Source organism: Stegodyphus dumicola, chromosome 12 (assembly GCF_044657685.1).
Source record: "Stegodyphus dumicola isolate Sdum_Otavi_A_Nest chromosome 12, ASM4465768v1".
In the NCBI taxonomy this organism is placed as follows: domain Eukaryota; kingdom Metazoa; phylum Arthropoda; class Arachnida; order Araneae; family Eresidae; genus Stegodyphus; species Stegodyphus dumicola.
In genome coordinates, this window is record NC_140779.1 from 81,482,735 (window position 1) to 81,506,547 (window position 23,813).

Consider the following 23,813-nt stretch of genomic DNA (forward strand, 5'->3'; position numbering starts at 1 on the left):
TGAGTATAAAGAATTTCAGTCGTTCCGGGATGCGTATTTCCAAACCCTACCCCACTTTTCGAATTTTTGACGTCATAGACAAATCGACTAGTTTCGCCTGGATGGTAATTCTTGAGCATGCGCTGAAGGGCGAGAAGTAACATAAACAGAACTTTGGCTTCAACTTGTAAATAATATTAAGTATATTGTCTGAAAGTGCATTCGTTTATGCAATTGCATAATTTTACTGTTTCTGTAATAAGAAAACTTCATTCAGATAAAATTTATTTTAATATTATTATTATCTGGTTATAGGATTATACGAAATGCTGAATACTCTAGATACTATCGTAATCTTCGCATATCCATTCCACATTGTATTTTTGCTTTATCATTCCGGAACGAATTCTATTGTTTGCTGGAAGAGTCCAAGATTTGCAAGTATGGTACGTGAAAGTAGGGATGAGCTAAGAGAAGAAAAGAAAAGGGATTTTGAGTATAGAGAATTTGCATATTGTATTATAAAGATTAAAGCAAAGCAAATTACTTTGTTAGAAATGTGAATGTTCTAACTGATTTTTCTTTTTTATCACTTATTATTTATTTCCGCTTTGAAAACACATTCATATTTGACAAATAATTATCTCCGCTGAAAATTTTTTGATTGTTAAAAAACTATATTTGTCAGTAATGTAATAAAAACTCGCGATAATAGTTCAAACCTGATAACTCCGCGGATTTATCCTATTCGCTTGTTCGAAGTTTGCAACCATTCCTCTTGCGTTCACTTTGTTGAATTATCACTGTCGTTGTTCGCATTTGCAGATTTATATTATTCTTCTCTTATTTATTATTATTTTTTCTGAATTCTTTTAACAACGAATAGATAGAAGTATTTTGGTAGATAAATGCTGGTTCTCTATTCGGGATGAAAGGAAAATACGGCGGGAGAGGCGAATGCTAATTTGTAACACGGCTGTTGACGTTGTGTTCTTAATTATTTACAGGTGTAAGCATGCAGAACTATGAGGTTTTTAACCCGTAAAATAATTTGTTTTCGTAGGCCGCAAAAATATGCATGTGCATTTTAAGTAATGCTTTTATTTTTATTATTGGTTATTGTCATCTAAAATTATGAGAATAAATCAATTTTTATGGCGTAAAATTTTAACAAGGTAATATCTTGTTAATGCTTTTCTAACAATAACCTTTCAGAGGATTGCAGGTGTGACATAAATAGATCATTAAATTGAAATAAAAAATATGATTGATTATCAAAGATGACAGAATAGTTTGATGCATCACCATGGTCATAAAAATTAGCAAACCACTGCTGATGTAAGGATTATATTGTTTTCCGTGTTAACTGGAATTTAAGACAATTTTTTTTTTTTTTCGTTTATCACGTTTAACCGGGTAATTTCAGTACATTAATACTAATTTATATTTTTTATTTCCGTTATAAATGCTTATATATTGTCTTATGCTTAATATATTCTTTTCTGTGCTAACTTGAATTTAATACAAATTTATATCCGTATATCACGTTTAACCGGTTAGTTTTACTTCTACATGCATATTATCTGTGAATTTTTACTACCATATGCTTAATATATTGTTTTGTCTGCTAACTTGAATTTACATGCACTAAAAATCACGTTTACAAAATAATAAATATCACGCTTACGGCTCGGCTCATTGTCGATGGACCGCGAGCTTGGCGAGTAAAAATGCAACGGGTTCTCTGCGGATGAAAATCCATCTACCGCTTCATAGATCAATATAACAACGAATTCAAAATGTTTTAAAAACATTTCTTTAATCTTTAGTTTCTGGTAGATGAAACTAATGTCACAGAAAAAAATATTTCAATAAAAAAGTTCTCCGTGTTAATTCAATAGCAAAATTATTTCTATTTCAGTGACAAATACACTTTCAATGCTTATATAACAGAAAAATGTAACATAAGCATTTTAGAAGTTTTAAATATAAGCTAAAAGTTTACTGTACAATTTTATGTAAGAAACGTAATAATTTACTTTAATTCATTTTAAATTGGCATATTCCTTTCCAATAGATAACTAAAATTTTTGGCAAGTTAGAGACTTAACTTGAACACACAGTATTCTGTCACTTAAAATATCAATTAATTGTGCTTTTTCATTTAGAGATACATTGGAATTGAAAATAACAAAGGCAAAATGGGTCACAGATCCAACCTAATTCCTTATTTGGAAATTTTTCAAAAAATTTTCAGTCAGTTTTATCATATGTTGTTTTAAACAAGAAATCTGTATTATTTTCTGTAGTAAATTCTGAAAAACATGTTTCTGTTGTTTTTGTTCAATTCTCCTTGCCAAAGTATCTTAGTTTTAAAAGCTTCAATATTTCTCCAATTGTATGAGGTTCTTAAATTTTTTGCTATTAAATATGAAGCTTTTAAGATGCCTGTAAATCCTTCTCAGGAACTGTTGTATATTTTTTCAAAAATACATTTTAATTTTTCATGCTTTTAGCTCATTCCTTAAAAAAATTCTTCAGATTTATTTACTTAAATCTTTATGGTTAGTTTCTGAGGTACTTTTCCGTTTCACTGGCGCAAATCTCGCCAAGCAGACTTTGTTGCCAACAACATAACAATATAAACATAAAAAATGTTAACAAACATTATTTCTAAGAATTTTTTATTTTGAAGGCATAAACATTTTAATATCTTTTAAAATTTTGTAAAAAGCCAATAAATAAAGGCAGTAAATTTGTAAAAAGACATTAAGAATTTACTGTTTTCATGGTTCAACATCCTGATTTGTTGGTTCGTATCACGTGACCCCACCTGATCCCATCTCATGTAAACAACGTTACAAAAATCTAATTCTCTCGGTAATTATCTACAATAAGACAATTTAAATCTTAATTTGGAATACAAGTTTAAATGCAAGAATTATTTCAATTTTATGAATAATTTACTCAGAAATTATGTAAAACCGCAGTGCTTTACTACGCTATTGCATTCTCATTAGAATTGATGAATTTAACCCTTGATTTTTGCCTTTTCTATATTTTCGGGTGAGTGGTGTGATTGCATTCTAATTGACTGAATTACCGTGAATGGTCTTAGAGCATAAAATTTAACTATCTTGTAAAATTCTATGTAATTTAATTATTATTCTATATAATTACAATAAATCTGATAAGAAATGGCTGCGACTTGTTTTGTAAATGAGGCGTAAAAGGTTGCCAGCGAAGATATTCCGTTTGGCATCAGTTGTACCATTGTTGGCGACTTTATCGTTTGCGCCGGTAAAACGGAAAAGTACCATTTCTAAATGTTTTTAATTTCAGTTTTCATGCTTTCCATGTGCCAAGTTTTCACTGCATTTAACACACAATGGATATTTATTTTCCATTAATAATACAACATGTAAAACAGTATAAAATAAACTCTTCTTGATATATACTCAATTTTTTTTAGAAGTAGAAAGAGAGCCAATGGATTCATTATTGTTTGCATTTTCATTAGTTTTTCTCCAAGTTTATTTGATATTGATCCATCCATCCCGTTTCTCTTGTGAACATTGAGTATCTATTTTGGGCCATTTAACCATCATGAACAAAACTGCAACTAAAACAAAATTGTTTTTATTATCCTTCGAAACACTACTGAATTTTCCAATACTTATTAAATGTTATGTGCTTACTTGACAACAAATTTGACAAAAAAAAAAAATGAAAACGCCATTAAAAATGTAGAAAAAATTAAAATCCTGCAGTGGAAAATCTTTGAAAGTTCAAAATAATCTTAACACAAAAAAGTAAAGTAAAAAAAGTTCTAGTAAAGATAAGACAATACATCTTTGTCTGTATTGTCTAATCTTTACTAGAACCTCTTATCAAACAGCAGTAGCAAAGGAAAATGGGGGGGGGGAGTAAAATCATTAAAAATATCCTCCAATTTAAAAAGATTTTACTAGTCTAAAAAGAATATTTGATATTCTACATTTACAGAATTTTATCAAGTTAATTTGAATTTGAATTCTTATTCTTTCTGAAAAATTGGTTCTAAATTTCTTTCTTTATATATTTACTGATCAATTTTTAGCAGCATGATGCACAAAAATTTTTGGAAGGTTTATAAATTTTCCTTTAAAAAAATTATTTGTATATACATAGTTCAAACGCATCTGTATACAGTGGAATATGTTTAACGCGAAAACGCTTAAGACGAAATATCGGTTAACACGAAATAAAGCAACAGTCCGCACAAACTACTATGTATTTTCATGCATTTTGTTTCTTTTAACACGAAATATAAATCACTTAACATGAAAAGATATCCTTTCTGGAAATGAACAAAATATAGAAAACACTGGCATTGCAGACGAGATTTAAGCGGGATGTGAAATGAAAGAGAGGTGGTTTCACATATTTCGTAGAAAAGAGGCTAATGTGGCTTTGAAATACATTGTGACACGAGCCAGTTTTGTTTATCTACGCTACTTTCGCTTTTCACCTCTACAAACATTTCATCTCTCATCAGTTAGCTTTGGAATTCGGGGACGAGTTCATGGCAGTGCGAGTAAAAATTAGTGAGTTTGACTCATATGTTGCACTGCATGGAATTCAGCGACTCAAAGGATGAATGAAAATTATTTTCATTACACACAATTCTCAAAAGTATCAGATTTTTTGGCGCCAAAAGAAATAGAGAAGTAGGATATTGAAACTGAGCTGACACTTAATAAAATGTTTGAGAAAGTTTCTGTATTAATGAACTGTCCTACTGTACTATCGGAAGAATTCGTTGCAGTAGTTTATGATAATGTGTGTACAGCCCCAATTATGGCGGACAAAGTTATTTTGGAATTTGTTCAAAGCTAAAAAAATATCATTGGTGCAGATTCTGATGACGAAAATAAAATGAATAATGCAATTCCTGTTCCCACATCATCCGAAATGAGGAACATCATAAAAAGTATGGACAGTTATTTAGACGCACATTCCAGTGGTGAAATGAATAACCAAATGTTCGACATTGAACAATTTGATGCTAAAAAAGACAATGCAAAGAAAAATATCAGATTATTTTCCCAAAACTAAATAAATGTTTTTCAAAAAACTTGAAATTTTTTTATTAAATTTCATTAAGTTGTTATGGATGTTTTTGTTTCATCGATTTTTATTAAATGCATGCATATATACATATCTATGTAAATAAAATATACTCTAGTAAGCTTAATTTTGCTAAATATATATATTAATATTCTTTAACACAAAAAAATATTTCAGTCCCCTCAGTTTTGTGTTAAATGATTCTCACTGTATATCTATTGCACATAAATCCCTTTCTTACATAAAATAACTAAATAAATTGTAAAGGAAGTTTAATTAGCAATTATGAAATCTTAAAAAAGTAGTATAAAATTTATAATGGCAAACATTAAAATAGATGAAAGTAAAATTTAAATTATAGAATGTACTTTATAAAATTAATAAAAAGTGGTTAAAATATATATTTTAATTACTTAAAACATGGAAGTTATTTGGCAGAGATTGTTGAATATAAATTACTACTTAAAATTTTCAGATTACTGTTGTTCATATTTAAAGTCTTAACTTGCAGTCTTAATCCACATAACAACCATTGTAAAAATCACCTGTTATCATAATCCAAAGATCAGCAGCATACATTTTTTTTCAAAATCGTGTATAATATTAAATATTGGCTTTTGATTGTCAAGTTGATGCAAATAAGATGAACTGTATTTATGATTTTAGACTAGTAGTTTATTCTTCCATTCACTTATTACAGTATTTCATTTTTTATGTGCTCGACTATCCAAAATTTCAAGAGCTTTCCAGATATTTTTTTAGTTGAGTTTTTACTATACAATCATTTCAGTATTTACATCATCAAAATTGCACAGACACATACTTGAAGTGAATTTACTTTTACAGCTAATCACAGGAACTGGAAAACGAAAAAGTACTTATTCAGAGATTGTACTTCTTTTTCGTTCATGAAAATCAAAGTTCATTACACAAACATGCAATCACATTGCACAAGCATGTATGGAAATTCTTAACACATTTAGTAAATAAATCAGAAAATAATGTATAACAAATGAATAAAGTAGTTAAGATTTTATAAAACAGAGCATAATACTACAGTTACAAAGATATTTAATGTTATAGAAGTTAGGTAATTTAGTAAATTTCAGTTTTTCACCAAAGCGATGAAACATTGTGATAATTATGAAGTTCCTTATATATCTTTATAAATGAACTTTATTGCTGTTTTAAGCAATTAAACAACTGTCCAAGTTATTTTAATACTTTTGAAATATATACACTGTAAGAAACATTTATTAATTTATTTGTCAACCTTGATTTTGGCATAAAAGTCTGAAGAATGCTTCGTAGTTTTTAAGCACACAGAGGCACTGCAATTGTTTCTTATTCCTTGATCTGAAGATTTCTGCAAGTGTTTTTTTTTTTTTTTTTTTTTTTTTTTTTTTTTTTTTTAATTAAAATATCTGTGTTGGCACACATACAATTTATGTATAGTGACTTCAGATGTGGATAATTTTCTCGAACACTATTGTTTGTTTTACTGGCGTCGCTGAATTTTGCGATGAATGCATCACATTTATTGCCGAGTATCACCTTCCAAATTTTTCATACTGTTAATGTATACATCAGCAGTGAATTATTCTCCTCTTTCCTCAAATACCCTACGGCGATAAACAATAACCATTCACTAAAAATATTGCGTAAATTTAAATTGCGAAAATCTCACAATTAGCACATAAACACACTATTCAGAACCACAATTCTTTCGAAAGCGCGCCGTAGTATTCAAAAGTGGAGTACGCCGTCTTGCCAGGTGAAACTAGTGGATATTTCCGTGACGTCAAATATTCGAAAAGTGGGGTAGGGTTTGGAAATACACTTCTGGGATTGAGCTCCTACTATGAACGGGCTCCCACTTTGCGAGGGTAGCTAGCATTTCGTTAGTAAGTGTATTATTTATTATTCGTATTGATTGTCTGCCCTTTTTTTTACAGTTACAATTTTCTACAATACCTTAAGTAAATAAAAACTTTATAGTTACCTATTGTAACTTCATGTAATATTTTGTTACTTTACCGTAATAAGAGTTCTAATAAATATTAAATTTCGTTGGAATAAACAAAATTATGTAATTTCTCCAAAACGTTATGGCTTTAAGCAGATTTTAAATAAGCATACAATTTTACATTGCAAACACGTATTTCTCTACGAAATTTTTTTTTTTTTTTTTTTTTTTTTTGTTTCATAAACTGATAAAAATTAATCTGTTATTAAACAAAATGTTCAATAAAACATGAAGCATAAAAATAAGGAGTGAAACTTTTTCCACGGTTTGGGAATAAGTCAGCGATCTTCCTATGGTTTAACGTTTGGAAAATTAAAATCAATGAAAAAAAATCCACTACAATTTATTTCCAAAAGAACCCTTCCATAGAGCTACTATGGAAGTAGCCTTACCCTTCCAGAAGACATCTCAACAATATCACAATTAATAATATCTCCATCCCAAATGAAAAATGTGTTAAATATTTAGGCGTTTACCTCGATCAAAAACTAACCTTCAAAAACCATATCGAAAATATCTGTATAAAAGCTAACCAAGCAATAGGCAGCATCTATGCACTCATAGGGAGAAATTCTAAACTTAGTCTCGCTACAAAAAGAATTATCTATCTACAAGCTATCCGCCTGATTTTACTGTATGCTTCTCCAGCGTGGGCTGCAACTGCAAGAACTCATCGCGAAAAAATTTAAAGAATTCAAAACAAGGCCATCCGGATAATTACAAATGCGCCTTGATTCATACGAAACAGCACTCTTCACAATGATTTAAAAATTAAACCCACGGATTCTGAAATTCTAAAAGCTTCTCATAACTTTTTTATGAAATGTGACAGTCATCCTAAGAATATCATCAAAAAACTAGGAAACTATGATTTCACAATTGAACAACGCCACAAGAGGCCCCGCACTATTCACCATAATAGTCGGTGGTAATGTATATATTTTTGTTTTCTTCTTTGTTAGCCAAGATTTTACTTCATTTTATTTACTTATAGATTTACTTATCAAATTACAAAGCAATATGGACTTTGTTTCTGCCAAAGCAGGTAGTCTTTGTGTGTAAATAGTTTTTACTCTTGTGAAACGTTTCAATGTACTGCAAATTGTGTTTTTCATCATTTTACTTGCCAATTATTGCTTATCAAAAGAATAATTTTTATGAAATTTTAAAAATGCCTTACAATATATCCTGCAAGAGATGGCACAACCAGGGCTCCAATTAACTAAAATGCTTTTGATCACTACTAATAGATGGCGCCACACGAGCACCTCTTTTGTTCAAAGTTTACTTATTCTACGGACGGCGGCACAGGAGCCTCCGTCGCTAGTAATCTCTGAGTTCCAGCACAGCATGTGAACAAGTACTTCCATATTATTGGATACAACTTACTCGATTCTTCAAGCATTTAAAAGTCAAGTATCATGTACTGGTAAAGGCCGTTAATGGTCGATTGCCTCTTACTAAGTGATAAGACATAGACATAGACATTGACGGTCTAGTTCTATCCTTGGACGCGAATGAAGACAAAAAGGATTGAGAGGTGAAGGCTGTTTCGCAAGAGACTAAAAATGCACTTTCGAATTGCAATTTGTTACTTGGTATTTGGCAACATGACTTTAGTGTACATCTAAAGTATCTAAAGTTCTCGCTTATATAGTGAATGCGCATGTTAATTAATAGTTGGAAGATGCTATAGAATTTTTATCTTGATTTGTTTTGTCACATTCAAAACTTGTATAATGCCGTCCGTTTCTGAAATGGCTTCAAATGTTTTTGTGCTAGATAACGGTGGATATACCGCAAAAGCAGGATTTTCATCCGATTCTCAGCCGAGGTTTCCTTTCCCTCCAAACTTTGAAAGCGAAATACTGTATTTATATACTTATTGTTTTAATATAATTCGAACTTTTTTAATATAATGTTCATTTTTATTTAATAGAGTTATACCTAATTGTATTATGAAAGCCAAAAGTGAACGAAGGCGGCAGTTCATTGGTAATCAGCTGGATGAATGCAAGGATTTTTCAGCATTATATTACACTTATCCTTTCCAAAGAGTTAGTTATTTTTTATTTAATTCTGAAGTTTTGAAACGATAATACATTTGTCTTTCTAAATTTATGATAAAAGTGTTGGGAAATCTGTTCCTAATATGAACTCTTATTACATTCACAGCGACATAAATTTATTACTGAACGCACTTTTGCAATTTCTTGTACGTAATTTTTTAAGGTATTTTAAATCAGATTTAATACAGCAGAAATGCCTATACATGAACTTATTTATTTAATTTCAGAATTATGTAAAAGGTGATAAAACATAGATGATAGTAAAATCGTGAAAATATTAATTACTTCTCTTAATACTACTTTAAATTTAAAAAATTCATTATAATTATAAAATTTCATGAAGCACTATGAGGAAACTTTAGTATAAAAATGGAGTTTTTTTAATAGTTCTAGAAATTGTATTTATGCTAAAAAATTGCACATGTTGTTTAAATAAAAGGATCCAGCGAAATTTATCTAACAGCTATTAATTTTAAATAACTGAAAGCACTGTAAATAAAGTCTGGAATTTTGTCAATATTTACTGTATGATATATTATGGAAAAAATGGGTGCACATTTTACCATGAACTAAAAAATCAATTCATATTAAGAGCATTTGTTTTTCTTTTGATGATTTTTTCAGACTTTAAAGAATTTTCTGAGCTTCATGAATGGTTAATTATTAATGAATTGTTCACATGTGTTGTACTGAGGGTGTAGTTGGGAGCATCCCTGGAACACAAATAAAAAAAAAAACTGCCAACAGCAATAGTTTTAGTGATATAAGCTCAAGTTTTGAAATAAAATATGATATGGTAAAAATATTATATTAATTATAAATATTATATAAAATTTATATATAAATATAATAAAAATATTATATATTTTATATTAATATAATAAAAATATTATATTAATATACCGTAAAATTACGGGTGTCCCTTAGCAATTTTTGGCAGCACATGGATACTGAGTTTGTGTAATTCTTTTACTTTTTCTTTTGGCTTTGTACAGCGACGACTTTTTGGCGCAAAAATCGGTGCTACACAAAGCCAAAATAACAAGTTGAAAAATTGCACAAACTCAGTGTCCATGTGCACATCAACCTTTTTTCACTCAAAAAAACATCAGAGAATTGCACCAAGTTGGTATTGTGCACTCCCATGACTTTGTCCATGTACATCTTGATCTATTTTCACTGAAAAAGTGAAAGGAGCTGCCAACAAATATATATAATCTCAGTAAACTACATTTTAAATTAAACAATCAAATAACATAAAAAAGGACATAACATAACATAAAAAAGGAAATTCATTATAGCACCACACAAAGGAAATATCCACTTACCTTATTTACAAATTTCTGTGTCTTCAGTCAAACAAAATTCGGTTAATTTTTGGATTATGGTAACTTTGCGATTTTTTGGCGACCGACCCTGCTACAGCAACCTGCTAGTTTTTTTTTTTTTTTTTTTTTTTTGACACTATTTTGTTTTTACAAAGTAAAGGCATTTTTTTTTTTACTCAATTTTTTTTTCCAACAATCTGCTAGCCGAATTATGCTTATGCTAGAACTTTAATGGAACAAAAGTGCTTAATCATGACGAAGATTAGGTACGAAATTGGGAGAAAGTGCAGAATTGCAAACTGCTTGCCGCGTTTTTAAGAATTGCACATACACAATATCCATGTACACATCGACCTATTTTCACTTAAAAAAAATCCCAGAATTGCACAAAAATGGCATTGCGCACACTCTTGACTTTATCCATGTACACTGCTAAAGTCCTAGCTAGTAACCTTTATTGCCTTATCAAAATGTCGCCATACTACCTGTTGCCATATTCCAAAGATTAGCCCAAAATTCCTTAACAGCATCTAAAAACTTCCTAAAATTATCTGAATTAGAATCTGTATATTGACATTGTCACATGAATTCACAATGAGTCTAAAATATCTTCCGACATTCGACCATACGCATTTCCTTTATACAAACAGGACACATATAATGGCTACTAAGTAAACCTTCATTTACACACCAGTCAATTAATACTCTTTTCCCCTTTTGTTCCAAATCATACAGAAACTTCGGTTGATCTTTGGATTATGGTAACTTGGCGAAAATTAGGCGACCAACTCTGCTACAGCAACCTTCTACTTTTTGTTTCGGCGTCAAAGACATGATTCTTTTCTTTTTATTTACTGAACACATTTTCCAACAATCTGCTAGCCGAATTACACTTACGCTAGAAATTTTATGGAACAAAACTGCTTAATCATGACAAATATTAACTGCAAAATTGGGAAAAAGTGCAGAATCACAAACTTCTTGCTGCGTTTTTCAGAATCGCACATACACAGTAATCATGTACACGTCGACTTATTTTTACTTAAAAAAACATCCCAGAATTGCACAAAAATGGCATTGCACGCACTCTTGACTTTATCCATGTACACTGCTTTTTTCTCATAAATTAGAAAAATTTGCACGAAAATGCAGGAAAATTTTGTGAATCTTTAAACTCGGTAAAAAGCACATATATGAAATTACCTGGTCGCGAAAAAGTAATACCCTTTCCAAGGATGAACATTCCCACGTATAAAATAAATAAAATATCCAAAAACTTTTCCCTCTAAATTATCTATTATAAAACGTCACCAACGAATTTATAACGCAGACTTTAAAAATGGTTACAAATACGTAGTGTCAAATATTTAAATTATTTCCATGCACGTTTACTTCTACTGAAACGTATTTCAAATTGCTACAAACATATAATTCACAAAGTAACTATCATTTAATTAAAACATAATTAAACCATATACACGTCGACTTATTTTTACTTAAAAAAACATCACAGAATTGCACAAAAATGGCATTGCGCACACTCTTCATTATATCCATGTACACTGCTTTTTTCTCATAAATTAGAAAAACTTCACGAAAATGAAGGAAAATTTTGTGAATCTAAATTCGGTAAAAAGGACATATATGAAATTACCTGATCACAAAAAAGTATATACCCTTTCCAAGGATGAACATTTTCACGTATAAAATAAATAAAATATCAAAAAACTTTTCTCTCTAAATTAGCTATTATAAACATCACCTGCAAATTTATAACGCAAACATTAAAAATGGTTCCAAATACTTAGTGTCAAATATTTAAATTCTTTCCATGCACATTTACTTCTACTCAAACGTATTCCAAAATACTACAAACATATAACTCACTAAATCACGATCATTAAATTAAAAAACACTACTTAAAATATAAATAAGCACATACATTAAATTAATAAAAATTAGCTTACAATCCTAATTACTTTAAACTAATTCATTGCTAATAACAATTTCCCAATAATACCATATTAATTTATTTATTCCTTACATGCATAAAAATAATATCCTCAAATGATTAAAAATACTAACTTACCTAATCTTCTTCACAATCTTGATTGCATGGCGGATAAACTTTTGTTATAGATTATCAATAATCCAGTAGTCAACTGGCAATCTATTCACCCACTAATAAGAAATTAATAAAATTTCACCCATACTCAAACGACTTTCAGAAAACCACGTACACTTCCTTACACTCCATTTCACAAAATGTCCATTTTCACCAGATTTCTTGCACCGCCATTCAAACTTATCTGTAATATCCTTCCTTTCACACAATCTCATTTCATTCCCTTATGTTGGACATTCATACTTATCCGCAATTAATCCTACACTCATACACCATTCAAGCAATTCTTTTGGATTACACATAAACACAATAAAAATTTTGGATTTACTTTAGATAGGGCCATGGGATCCAAATATTAAGCAACACTGTTTCACAGAACATAGAATGAAGCTAATGCTATAAAGTGCAGCAGATATTTTTACAAATTTACCCCCTTTTCCGATTAAAGAACTGTGATTCGTCCATAAATGTCACATGACATATCTCATGATCTCTCATTTCCCTCACACAAAATAATGCGTAATCAGAACTGAGTGCTTCTCACATTATTCCCTAAGTCCTAGGTAGTAACCTTTATCGCCTACCAAAATGTCGCCAAACTACCTGTTACCATATTCCAAAGATTAGCCAAAACTTCAAATTAATCGTACCACATTCAGCCATTTTACTTTCTGAACCTCAAAAAAGCAAAGTACTTCCTCTTCAACACATGCCATAAGCCCTTACACATCTTTTCCCATCATTCATATTCACCGATATCACACAACCAATTACGTGATAATAGAGTTTCCATAACTTTTAACTACTCAGGTTACCATAAATGAAACAACTTTGGGATAATACAAGGGGCACCCTTAAATCTAGTCTAACCCATGATGTTTAGTACATAGTATGATGTTAAACAGCCCAAAGTTAGTACTGTTCTGTTATGGGTACCGAATTCAGAAACGTATTTTGTTTAAATTATGTACCTTGTAAATGTTGTATTTAATATTCAGATTTGAACAAAAGTCTGAATTTTTTTAATGTTATGCGTATTGGTTAAATGTTACAGAAAAAGAGAGTGAACATGCAGCTGAAGAGGTCTTTCTTAAAATGGATCGTTGAGACAATTTCAGTATATCATTTTTTACTATTCTTATATTATTTTTAGAAAAAATTTAATTTTGATTTGTCTTTTTTCCATAAACTTAGCAAATTTCTTGTAATTCTGAATTATTATCCTGAGCAATATAATGAATTTTAGTCTTTTTTAGAACCAAATTCTGACACAACAGATTCATTTATTTCCAGTTTATTTGGTGATGTTTTTTACCTTTTCTGACAGTTGATCATCTACTAGATGTGTCTGGTCCTACATATTGCAGCTGCCATTAACTCTTTCCCACCGAAATCGCTCAAAGCACCCGATCATTCAGACATTAGCAGGTCACCCGAATGCCTGAATCATTTTTTATATACAGTCAAAAGTCTTTAATCCGGACTCGTCGGGACCTCGGTGATTCCGGATATATATGCTCGGTGCTATAGATCAGCAATTTAAATCTGGTAAGATGGCATGCAGAAATTATAAAATTAAAAATATGAAACTGTAATTTATGAAATAAAGAACAATTATGATCTAAGGGGTATCAAAATTTACACAAAAAAAAGCTTAATATTTATTTGTTTACTTATTAAACAGTTCTTTCAATGCGCGCATGCGTAAAGCATACATTACGCATAGACAAAATTAGAAAATTGCAACCAGAAAACTATTTGATGCGTATTCGTGATATATATAATGACGAGGAATTTGATTTAAATCATATCAAAGACGAAGTACATCGAGATGAAATACTACATTTAGTAAGGAATTATAAGCCGAATAAAATAAAAACATCTGCCCTGAAGATAAGGATAGTGCTGACAGATCAACTTCCAGCTCATTGCGTGTCGCGACGCCTCCCCCCGCAGAGCAGTGTGAAATTGATAAACAGATTTCGGAATGGTTAGAGAAACTAATCACCTCTCTGTCACTTTCTTGCCTTTATCCATTTTTTGCAGCAATTCCACTTTTTGTTTGATGGACATCAAAACATGCTTTCACTTTGTAGATCCTTTGGCAGCTCTAGAATCGGAAACTCTTTTTGACATAATACAAAGTTCAAGCTTACTTTGATAAAATTGCTCTAAGCTTAGCTTATACCGTCCATTATACATTAAACGCGCATGCGTAAACGCATCATGCACTTACGCATGCGCAGAAAGTTTGTAGCTTTGAGGTCTGGATTAAAGACTTTTGACTTTAGTGCTTTCCCCCATCACATTGGTACATTGCGCATTGCTTTCCGGAGTTGTTAAGTGACATGCCAATCATTCTTTTGGAGTGACTAAAAGTAGTTCTGTTATTTTAATACATCTTCTTTTTCCCTTTTTTCACGTCAATGTTTAGTTATTGATGCCCGAAGTTGCAATCCAGTCCCAAGGGGAATCTGCCCACAGTGGTAAAAGCATCCAAGAAAGAAGTTCTTGCTTTACTTTAATTAGGTTATTGTTAGGGCTGTAGCATTTTACTTGTCATGGGGGAAGGAAAACCATTCCTAGAGAAATTCGTACATACGGGCCCTTTCGATGTTTGAGGAAAACAGATTTGGTCCTCTCATGGTGCGAAAGAGTTAATAAACCTCTGAAACCATCAATACACATTATTTTTATTTCACTGCATTGTCTCCGACAGCTTAATGTGAATTGATCTTTCTAAGTTTTCCTGGACTTGTAGAGGAATTGGAGGTTGATCTTTACATTATGGTAACTTGTCGTTTTTTTGGCGAAAATTTGGCGACCAACTCTCCTACAGCAACCCTCTATTTTTTTTCCCACCGCCATTTTGTCTTCACGAAGTAAAGACATGTTTCTTTTCTTTTTATCTACTGAACACTTCTTCCAACAATCTACTAGCCGAATTACACTTATGCTAGAAATTTTATCTAACAAAACTGCTTAATCATGACAAATATTCACTGCAAAATTGGGAAAAAGTGCACAATACCATACTCCTTACGCATTTTTCAAAATAACACATACACATAAACCATGTACATGCCGACTTATTTTTACTTTAAAAAAATATCCCAGAATTGCACAAAAATGGCATTGCGCACACTCTTCACTATATCCATGTACACTGCTTTTTTCTCATAAATTAGAAAAATTTCACGAAAATACATGACAATTTTCTCAATCTTTAAACCCGGTAAAAAGAACATATATGAAATTACATGATCGCAAAAAGGATTTACCCTTTCCAAATATGAACATTTCCACATATAAAATAAATAAAATATCCAAAAACGTTTACCTCTAAATCATCTATTACATTATACACATCACCAATGAATTCATACCGCAAGCATTACAAATACTTAGTATCAAATATTTAAATTATTTCCATGCACGTTTACTTCAACTTAAACGTGTACCAAATTCCTACAAACATAAAATTCACAAAATAACTACCATTTAATTAAAATATCACTAAACCATGTACACGTCGACTTATTTTTACTTAAAAAACATCCCAGAATTGCACAAAAATGGCATTGCGCACACTCTTCACTATATCCATGTACACTGCTTTTTTCTCATAAATTAAAATTTCACGAAAATACATGACAATTTTCTCAATCTTTAAACCCGGTAAAAAGAACATATATGAAATTACCTGATCGCGAAAAAGTATTTACCCTTTCCAAATATGAACATTTCCACATATAAAATAAATAAAATATCCAAAAACTTTTACCTCTAAATCATCTATTACATTATACACGTCACCAACGAATTCATACCGCAAGCATTACAAATACTTAGTATCAAATATTTAAATTATTTCCATGCACGTTTACTTCAACTTAAACGTATACCAAATTCCTACAAACATAAAATTCACAAAATAACTGTCATTTAATTAAAATATCACTAAACCATGTACACGTCGACTTATTTTTACTTAAAAAACATCCCAGAATTGCACAAAAATGGCATTGCGCACACCCTTCACTATATCCATGTACACTGCTTTTTTCTCATAAATTAGAAAAATTTCACGAAAATACATGACAATTTTCTCTATCTTTAAACCCGGTAAAAAGAACATATATGAAATTACCTGATCGCGAAAAAGTAATGAACATTTCCACATATAAAATAAATAAAATATCCAAAAACTTTTACCTATAAATCATCTATTACATTATACACGTCACCAACGAATTCATACCGCAACCATTACAAATACTTTTGTCAGATATTTAAATTATTTCCATGCACATTTACTTCAACTAAAACGTATACCAAATTCCTACAAACATAAAATTCACAAAATAACTATCATTTAATTAAAATATAATTAAATTCAAAAACACTACTTAAAATATAAATGAGCACATACATAAATATCCATTTTGAATTCACTTTAGTTACGGCCATGGGATCCAAAAATTCACGAACACTGTTTCACACAACACAGAATAAAGCCAAATAGAAAATTTCCAGATTTTTTCCCGATTTCCCCCCTTTTCCGATTAAAGAACCGTAATTCGTCCATTAATATCACATGACATATCCCATGATCTCTCATTTCCCTCACACAAAATAATGCGTAATCGGAACTGAGTACTGCTCACATTATTACCAAAGTGCCAGGTAGTAACCTTTATCGCCTCCAAAATGTCGCCAAACTACCAGTTACCATATTGTAAAGATCAACCGAATTGGATCATTGCATGTTGGCGTAGTTTGAGCTGATGCTGATCATTCTTTTTGACATGCCAATCATTCTTTTGGAACGACTAAAAGTAGTTCTGTTATTTTAATGCATCTTCTTTTTGCCTTTTTTAATGTCAATGTTTAGTTATTGATGCCCAAAGTTGTAATTCAGTGGCCTGTTTACAACAATAAGAAATAAAAATTAGGTGTATGTTAGGTTGCAAAGAAAAAGTGCTGTCTACAAAATTTCAATTATGTATTGCTTACGATTAGTAAGCTACAGTGGATTATGATTAATCTATGTATTAACACTTTACCGACAGATCGCCTATTAATTGACTTTTTATCGCCAATGCCTACCGACCGATAGCCTATTAATCGGCTTTTTATCGCCAACGCCTATCAATGGCTTTTTTCTCGGGGCCACCAAAAATAGCCTATCAATCAGTAGCCATGGCAATAAACAATTGCCATTTCCTATATCATCTGCATTTTATTATTAGTATTGAGGTACATTGCTCACTTATGTCAAATGCATTGCTTCGTAAACTCCCACATTTTCACACCGTTTAAAAAAATTTACCATTTACGATGAGCAAAAAAAAATGGTACTGAAGAGTTTTATTTAGATGTTTAATCAGCTTGTCCTGACAGTTATTCAGGACAGGGAGAATCTGTGGCTGATCGGATGTGCGTATGCTGTTGAACCGCTAACGGTCGTTAAAGTGTTAAAAGTGAAAATTGTATATAACTATGAAGAATTCAGCTCAGAATGTAATCTCTTTAGTCTCCCATATACTTCACTGTCATTAACATACTCCTCTTCTATTTGTTTTAAATTTTATGGTATGCTTTTTAATTTAAATATTCATTATTCCATTTATTTATGTCACTGTTAGGTGTAAATTAAATTTTTTGGTTATGTTTGAAACTGCACCATTCTTTTCTGAATGCCCTATGTAAAAGAAAAGAAAAATAAACATTCACTCATTTTTTATACTTTAGTAAAAGAATTTCTTATTAAAAAACTTTCCATATCTCAGAAAATTTTCAGTATGAAGGCACAGAAAAATAGGTTAAAAGACATTAGAGAACTGCACAAACTTGGCATTGTGAACTCCCTTTGTCCATGTACACATCGATCTTCTTTCACTTAAAAAGTCAAAGGAGCAGCCAACAAATAATATATAATCTCAATAAACTACATTTTAGATCAAACAATGAAATAACATGAAAAAGGAAATTTAATTTAGCACTACACAAAGGAAATATCCACCTACTTTATTTAGAAATTTCCGTGTGTTCAGTCAAACAAAATTCCTTAACAGCATCCAAAAACTTCCTAAAGTTATATGAACTAGAATCTTTATACTTGTGTTGCCGCATTAATTCACAAAAATAAGAGTAAAAAATATCCTCCAATATTCGACCCTACGCATTTCCTTCATACAAACAGGACACTTATAATGGCTACTAAATAAATCTTCATTTACAATTAATGATTTTTCCCCTTTCGTTCCAAATCGTACAAAAACTTCAAATTAATCTTACCACATTCAGCCATTTTACCATGTAAACCACAAAGTAACAATGTACTTCCTAACCAACATACAACACACAAACAAGCTTTTGCAAACATTTTCCCATCATTCAAATTCACTGCAAATGCAACCAATTACATCATAATAGGGTTTTCATAACATTCACTTACTCAGGTTACCATAAATGAAACAACTTAGCGATAATCCAATGGACACCCTTAAATGTACTCTAACTAAAAATTACATAAACTTGTCTTATTTTTGTGATACAGTATTTATAATATGCAAGTGCAATAGTTTAAAGAATAAAATTTTGCATTGTAATAGTTAAATTTCAGCAGCATTTTATCTAGCATTGATATTAAAATTGAAATGAGACAGCAAAAGCCAGTCATTTTATAACACCGGTTACCATTATGAACCTTTTTAAAAGAATCCTCTAAATGTTCTTTTACTTTTGTTGTGGGTCCTTCAAAATCAAATTTTGTGCAATTGTAGTAGTGTATATTTCTGAATATAAGCTAAGGATGCAGTTTTTTTTTTCTTAAAAAATTTGCCTAAAATTCAAAATCCGTGCATAAGCCAAAATAAAAATTTTTTTTAAATGTTCGGTAAAAGCATATTTTAGGGTACCCCTTGGCGATTTTTGGCGGTACATTGATACCAAATTTGTGCAATTCTTTGACTTATTATTTTGGCTTTCATAATGGCAATTTTCGAGCCAGAAATTGCCGCTATATAAAGCCAAAGTAACAAGACAAAGAATTGCACAAACTCGGTATCCATGTACACATCGACCTATTTCCACTTTAAAAAAATCCCCGAATTGCACAAAAATGGCATTGTGCACTCCCTTGACTTTATCCATGTACACATCAACCTATTTTCACTTTTAAAAAAAATCTCCGAATTGCACAAACAATGCTTTACGCACTTCCTTGAGTTTGTTCTTGTATTTTCACTTAAAAAGTCAAAGGAGCACCCAATTCTACAGTAGAGGCAAACAAAAAATACATAATCTCAATAAGCTACATTTTAAACCAAACAATAAAATAACGCAAAAAAGAAAAAACCTGTTATGTATTTTAGCACTACACAAAGCAAAAATCCCCTTACCTTATTTAGAAATCGTTCGTCTTCAGTCTGTGGCACACAAAATTCCTTAAGAGCATACTTTCTAAAAATTATCTGAACTACAATCCGTATATCGGCGTCGCCACAGAAATTCACAAAAATAAGAGTCAAAAATATACTACGTAGTTCCGGAGCATGGCTACTAAGTAAACCTTCATTTACACAATTAATGTACTTTTTCCCTTTCATTCCAAATTGTACAGAAACTTCAAATTAATCCTACTACATTCAGCCATTGTACCGTCTAAACAATGGAGCAAGCAATGTACTTTCTAAGCAACACACACCACAAAAGCCTTTGCAAAACATCCCATGATTCAAAATTTCCCTGAATAATGCAAATGATTATGTCATAATAGGATTTCCATAAGAGTCAACTACTCAGGTTACCATAAATGATACAACTTGGCAATAAATGAAACAACAACTTTGCGATAAAAGTCAAAAGGGATAGCATATTATCCAATCAAAAAGCTGTAAAGTAAAACACCTATGACAATAGTTTTAACACTGGTAACCCTGTCTGAAGCTAGTATATTGTCCCCATTCATTTGCTGTCTTGTAGATGATATGTGGTATTTGTACCAGTCTTTTTTTCTGTGTCATTATATTTTTTGTCTGAAGGCAAATATCAATCTATAAATAATTACATTTGTTGATTAAATTCTAACAATGCTGCGCAGTGTTTTTCCTAACTAAAAAAACAGGTTTGAGAGTAAAGGGGGAAAAAGTCTTGAATTAGCAGAGATTCCAAAAAGCTAGCGTGTAGTCGTTTTCCTTTAGCCTGACTCAAATTTTGCATCAGATTTTTCGGTTTGTTGATGATGTAACAAAGCAGCAGTGTAAACAATTTTGGAAAGAAAAATAACTGATTTTTGTAAAATGAATAACTCATTCTATTTATTTATTTATTTTTAAGGTTAAGAAATATAAACTGAGGAAATCAAAATGTGCAATTGTTGGCAGTTTATCATTTGCACTTGGCTACTAGAAAAGTACCTACATCTTTTGCAGGAGTGGATCCATAAAGCCAACCCAATAATTTAGATTTAGAAAAATTTCCAAAAATTCTTGGCTTGTATGCTGTACAAAAGAAAAATGGGACAGTTCTATACTCCCATTCTACTGGGCTGATTGACGTAATTCAACTTCCGTTTTTTATGTCTCAAAAGTTCAACTTAGAATATGTATTTGATTTATATATAGCATTGTTCTAATACAGATATTTTGACACAAAATCGGACATTTTCTGAAATGTTATGCCAGTTTATTTTTTTCCATATATCGATTCTACGACTCGAATGATGCCAAACAGCCAAGTTTCGTAAAAATCGCATGAGTAGTTTTTAAAGAATTAGCTCTCAAAATTTTAGTTCCTCAATGTTAATTGAATTTCGTATATATTTATTAAACTTATTTGATTCTTCCTTTCACATTTTGAAATTTAGGTTCATTTCAAATCAAATTTGCCCATATTTTATGATTTATTTTTAAAATTTGTATTTTTAAATGATTTTTATAAATTTTTTGAAAAACTTTTGAATTATAACCTATAAAATTTTTATCATTTTCAAGTAGATGTATTTCTAAGCATACCTGCAAAAAATGTAAGTTTTTTTATTCAAAATGTCCGAAGGTATACGTGAATTTATGTATTGGCACGTTTTGAAATTTGGCATATTTGTTGAAAGCGATAAAACATTAAATGTGGTTTAGGCACTTTGTTAAAATTAGGAACGATGTGACTTTTCTCTCTGGTGCACAATGTAAGAAGGGAAAGGAAAATAGGTTGCCATATATTAAGAAGTCCGCGTTGTAAACTATTCTTGGTGCAAACTGAAAAAAATATGGCAAGATAAATTTTTGAATTTCTTTGTAAATTTCACACCAAATTTTACAAAATTTAATATTTAGGCATAATTTGAGTCATAGAATCGAAATATGAAAAAAATTGACGTCATTTGCAGAAAATGTCCGATTGTGTGTCAAAATCCCTATATTAGAACAATGCTATATATAAATCTAATATATATCCTAAGATGTGCTTTTGAGACATGAAAAAACACAACTTGGATTTTGTTAATCGGCACAGTAGAACAAGATATATAATTTTTTTTTTTTTTTTTTTTTCACAGTGTACATGAAAATATATTATCTTCCTGTTCTTTTGATAAGTAGAATTGATATTTTAATGACATTTAGGCTATGTGTCAGAAATTTTGTATGGATAATGAGTTAATGTAGATTTTGAAAATTATTATCAATTTCAAGGGAGTCGGGCACTAATGTCACTGTTCTTCAGAAGCCATATTATTATGCATTATATTGGAGGCTAAGAATTTAATAATTAATTAATTAATTCCTGATTAATTGGGGTAATACAGATGACAGTTTAATATCTGAAGTCGGACAAGAAATTATAACCTATATTTGATGGAAAAATACCATTGAAAATATACCTATATTTTAAAGCAATTTAATCTTCAGAATAATTCATTTGTTTGTACAGTTTTTCACTTTTATGTTGTTAAAATGTAATGTCGAGGAACCTAGTGAACTGCTAAGTGAATAATTGCTTTAGTACAAGAATAGAAACGTGAACTCAAGAAGGGTTAATTACCTTTTATTTGCTCTGAACAAAGATATACAATTGGCCCCTTTCTCAGAGCGTACATTAAAGTCTCCATTTGGGCTCTAACTCAGAATGTAAGAAATAAGAACTAATGACTAACTAAAGAGATTTAGCTGAAGTTTCTAACTAGAATTTTGAACTAGTTGGCTCGTAATATTAAATTAGCTAGCGAAGCTATCAAAAGGCACGCAATATGATCGAGCAAACCAAAAGGCAAACGCACGCTATTCAGGAGTCTTAACTCTGGCAAAGTCAGTTTAACTTGACTTAAATACTGCTCTACTTCTCATTTGTGTTTAACGTGATTCTAAGAACTCATTTTGGTAAGGATTTGTAAGCTGAAGCTACAAGAGATAGGAAAGTGGCAAAAACTTCAAATAACTGTTGTAACATTAAAATATACCTTACATATGTAAAGTAAATCAATATTCAGAGTTTTTTCTTTATTGGTTTTTTCGCTGGCACTATTTATGTTTCTTCCTGGTTTCACAGTGCACCTGTTATTTATTTTTCTTTACATTATTCCTATATTTCAATAAGAATCAATGGGAAACATAAGATTTGTGGCTGTATTGATATTTTGGATTATGCAGTGTACATATAATAAATAAATGATGTATATGTATTTCAGATATGTGCGATTGAATTACATACAGTTACGAGTAACTCTTAAATGCTCTCATATATCATTCTACTGTCACTTCTGTTAGTCCACATTTTCTTTTCCTTATGTTTTCTGAGTAATTTTTATTACACTGACAGTTTGTGATAATATTTTTATCATAATTCAGTAATAATCAATAATAAAAGTTATTCTTTTAGACAAGGGCAAGTTAATCTGCTCTGAGGTAATCAGGAGTTGATTTAGTTACAATGAACTGGCCAAACTTGGTGCCATTTATTAGACAAAAGTAAAAATCTAAAGAGATTAGAATTTTAAAATCTTTGAAAAGACCATATTAAAATCGGTATTGTTAATTAAAGCAGGTAGATTTTTGAGATTCATTAAAAATATTTTATTATTTTGCAAAAATCTATCAGATCATTAAAACTTTTTTTTGGGAAACACTTGCTGATGAGTGTTACTGCACATTAGCATATATTTTACTGTTTATTTGTAG

At 30.6% G+C, this 23,813-nt stretch overlaps 1 protein-coding gene across 1 annotated transcript in view; it reads left to right on the plus strand.

Moving 5' to 3' along the window:
• The first annotated feature begins 8,721 nt into the window (after positions 1–8,721).
• Positions 8,722–23,813, plus strand: part of Arp6 (Actin-related protein 6) — a 56,155-nt gene continuing 41,063 nt past the window's right edge. The window contains exons 1-2 of the mRNA XM_035371881.2: positions 8,722–8,948; positions 9,054–9,171. Coding sequence (XP_035227772.2) covers positions 8,854–8,948; positions 9,054–9,171 — 213 coding nt within the window. The 5' untranslated portion in view covers positions 8,722–8,853. The remainder of the gene's footprint in view (positions 8,949–9,053; positions 9,172–23,813) is intronic.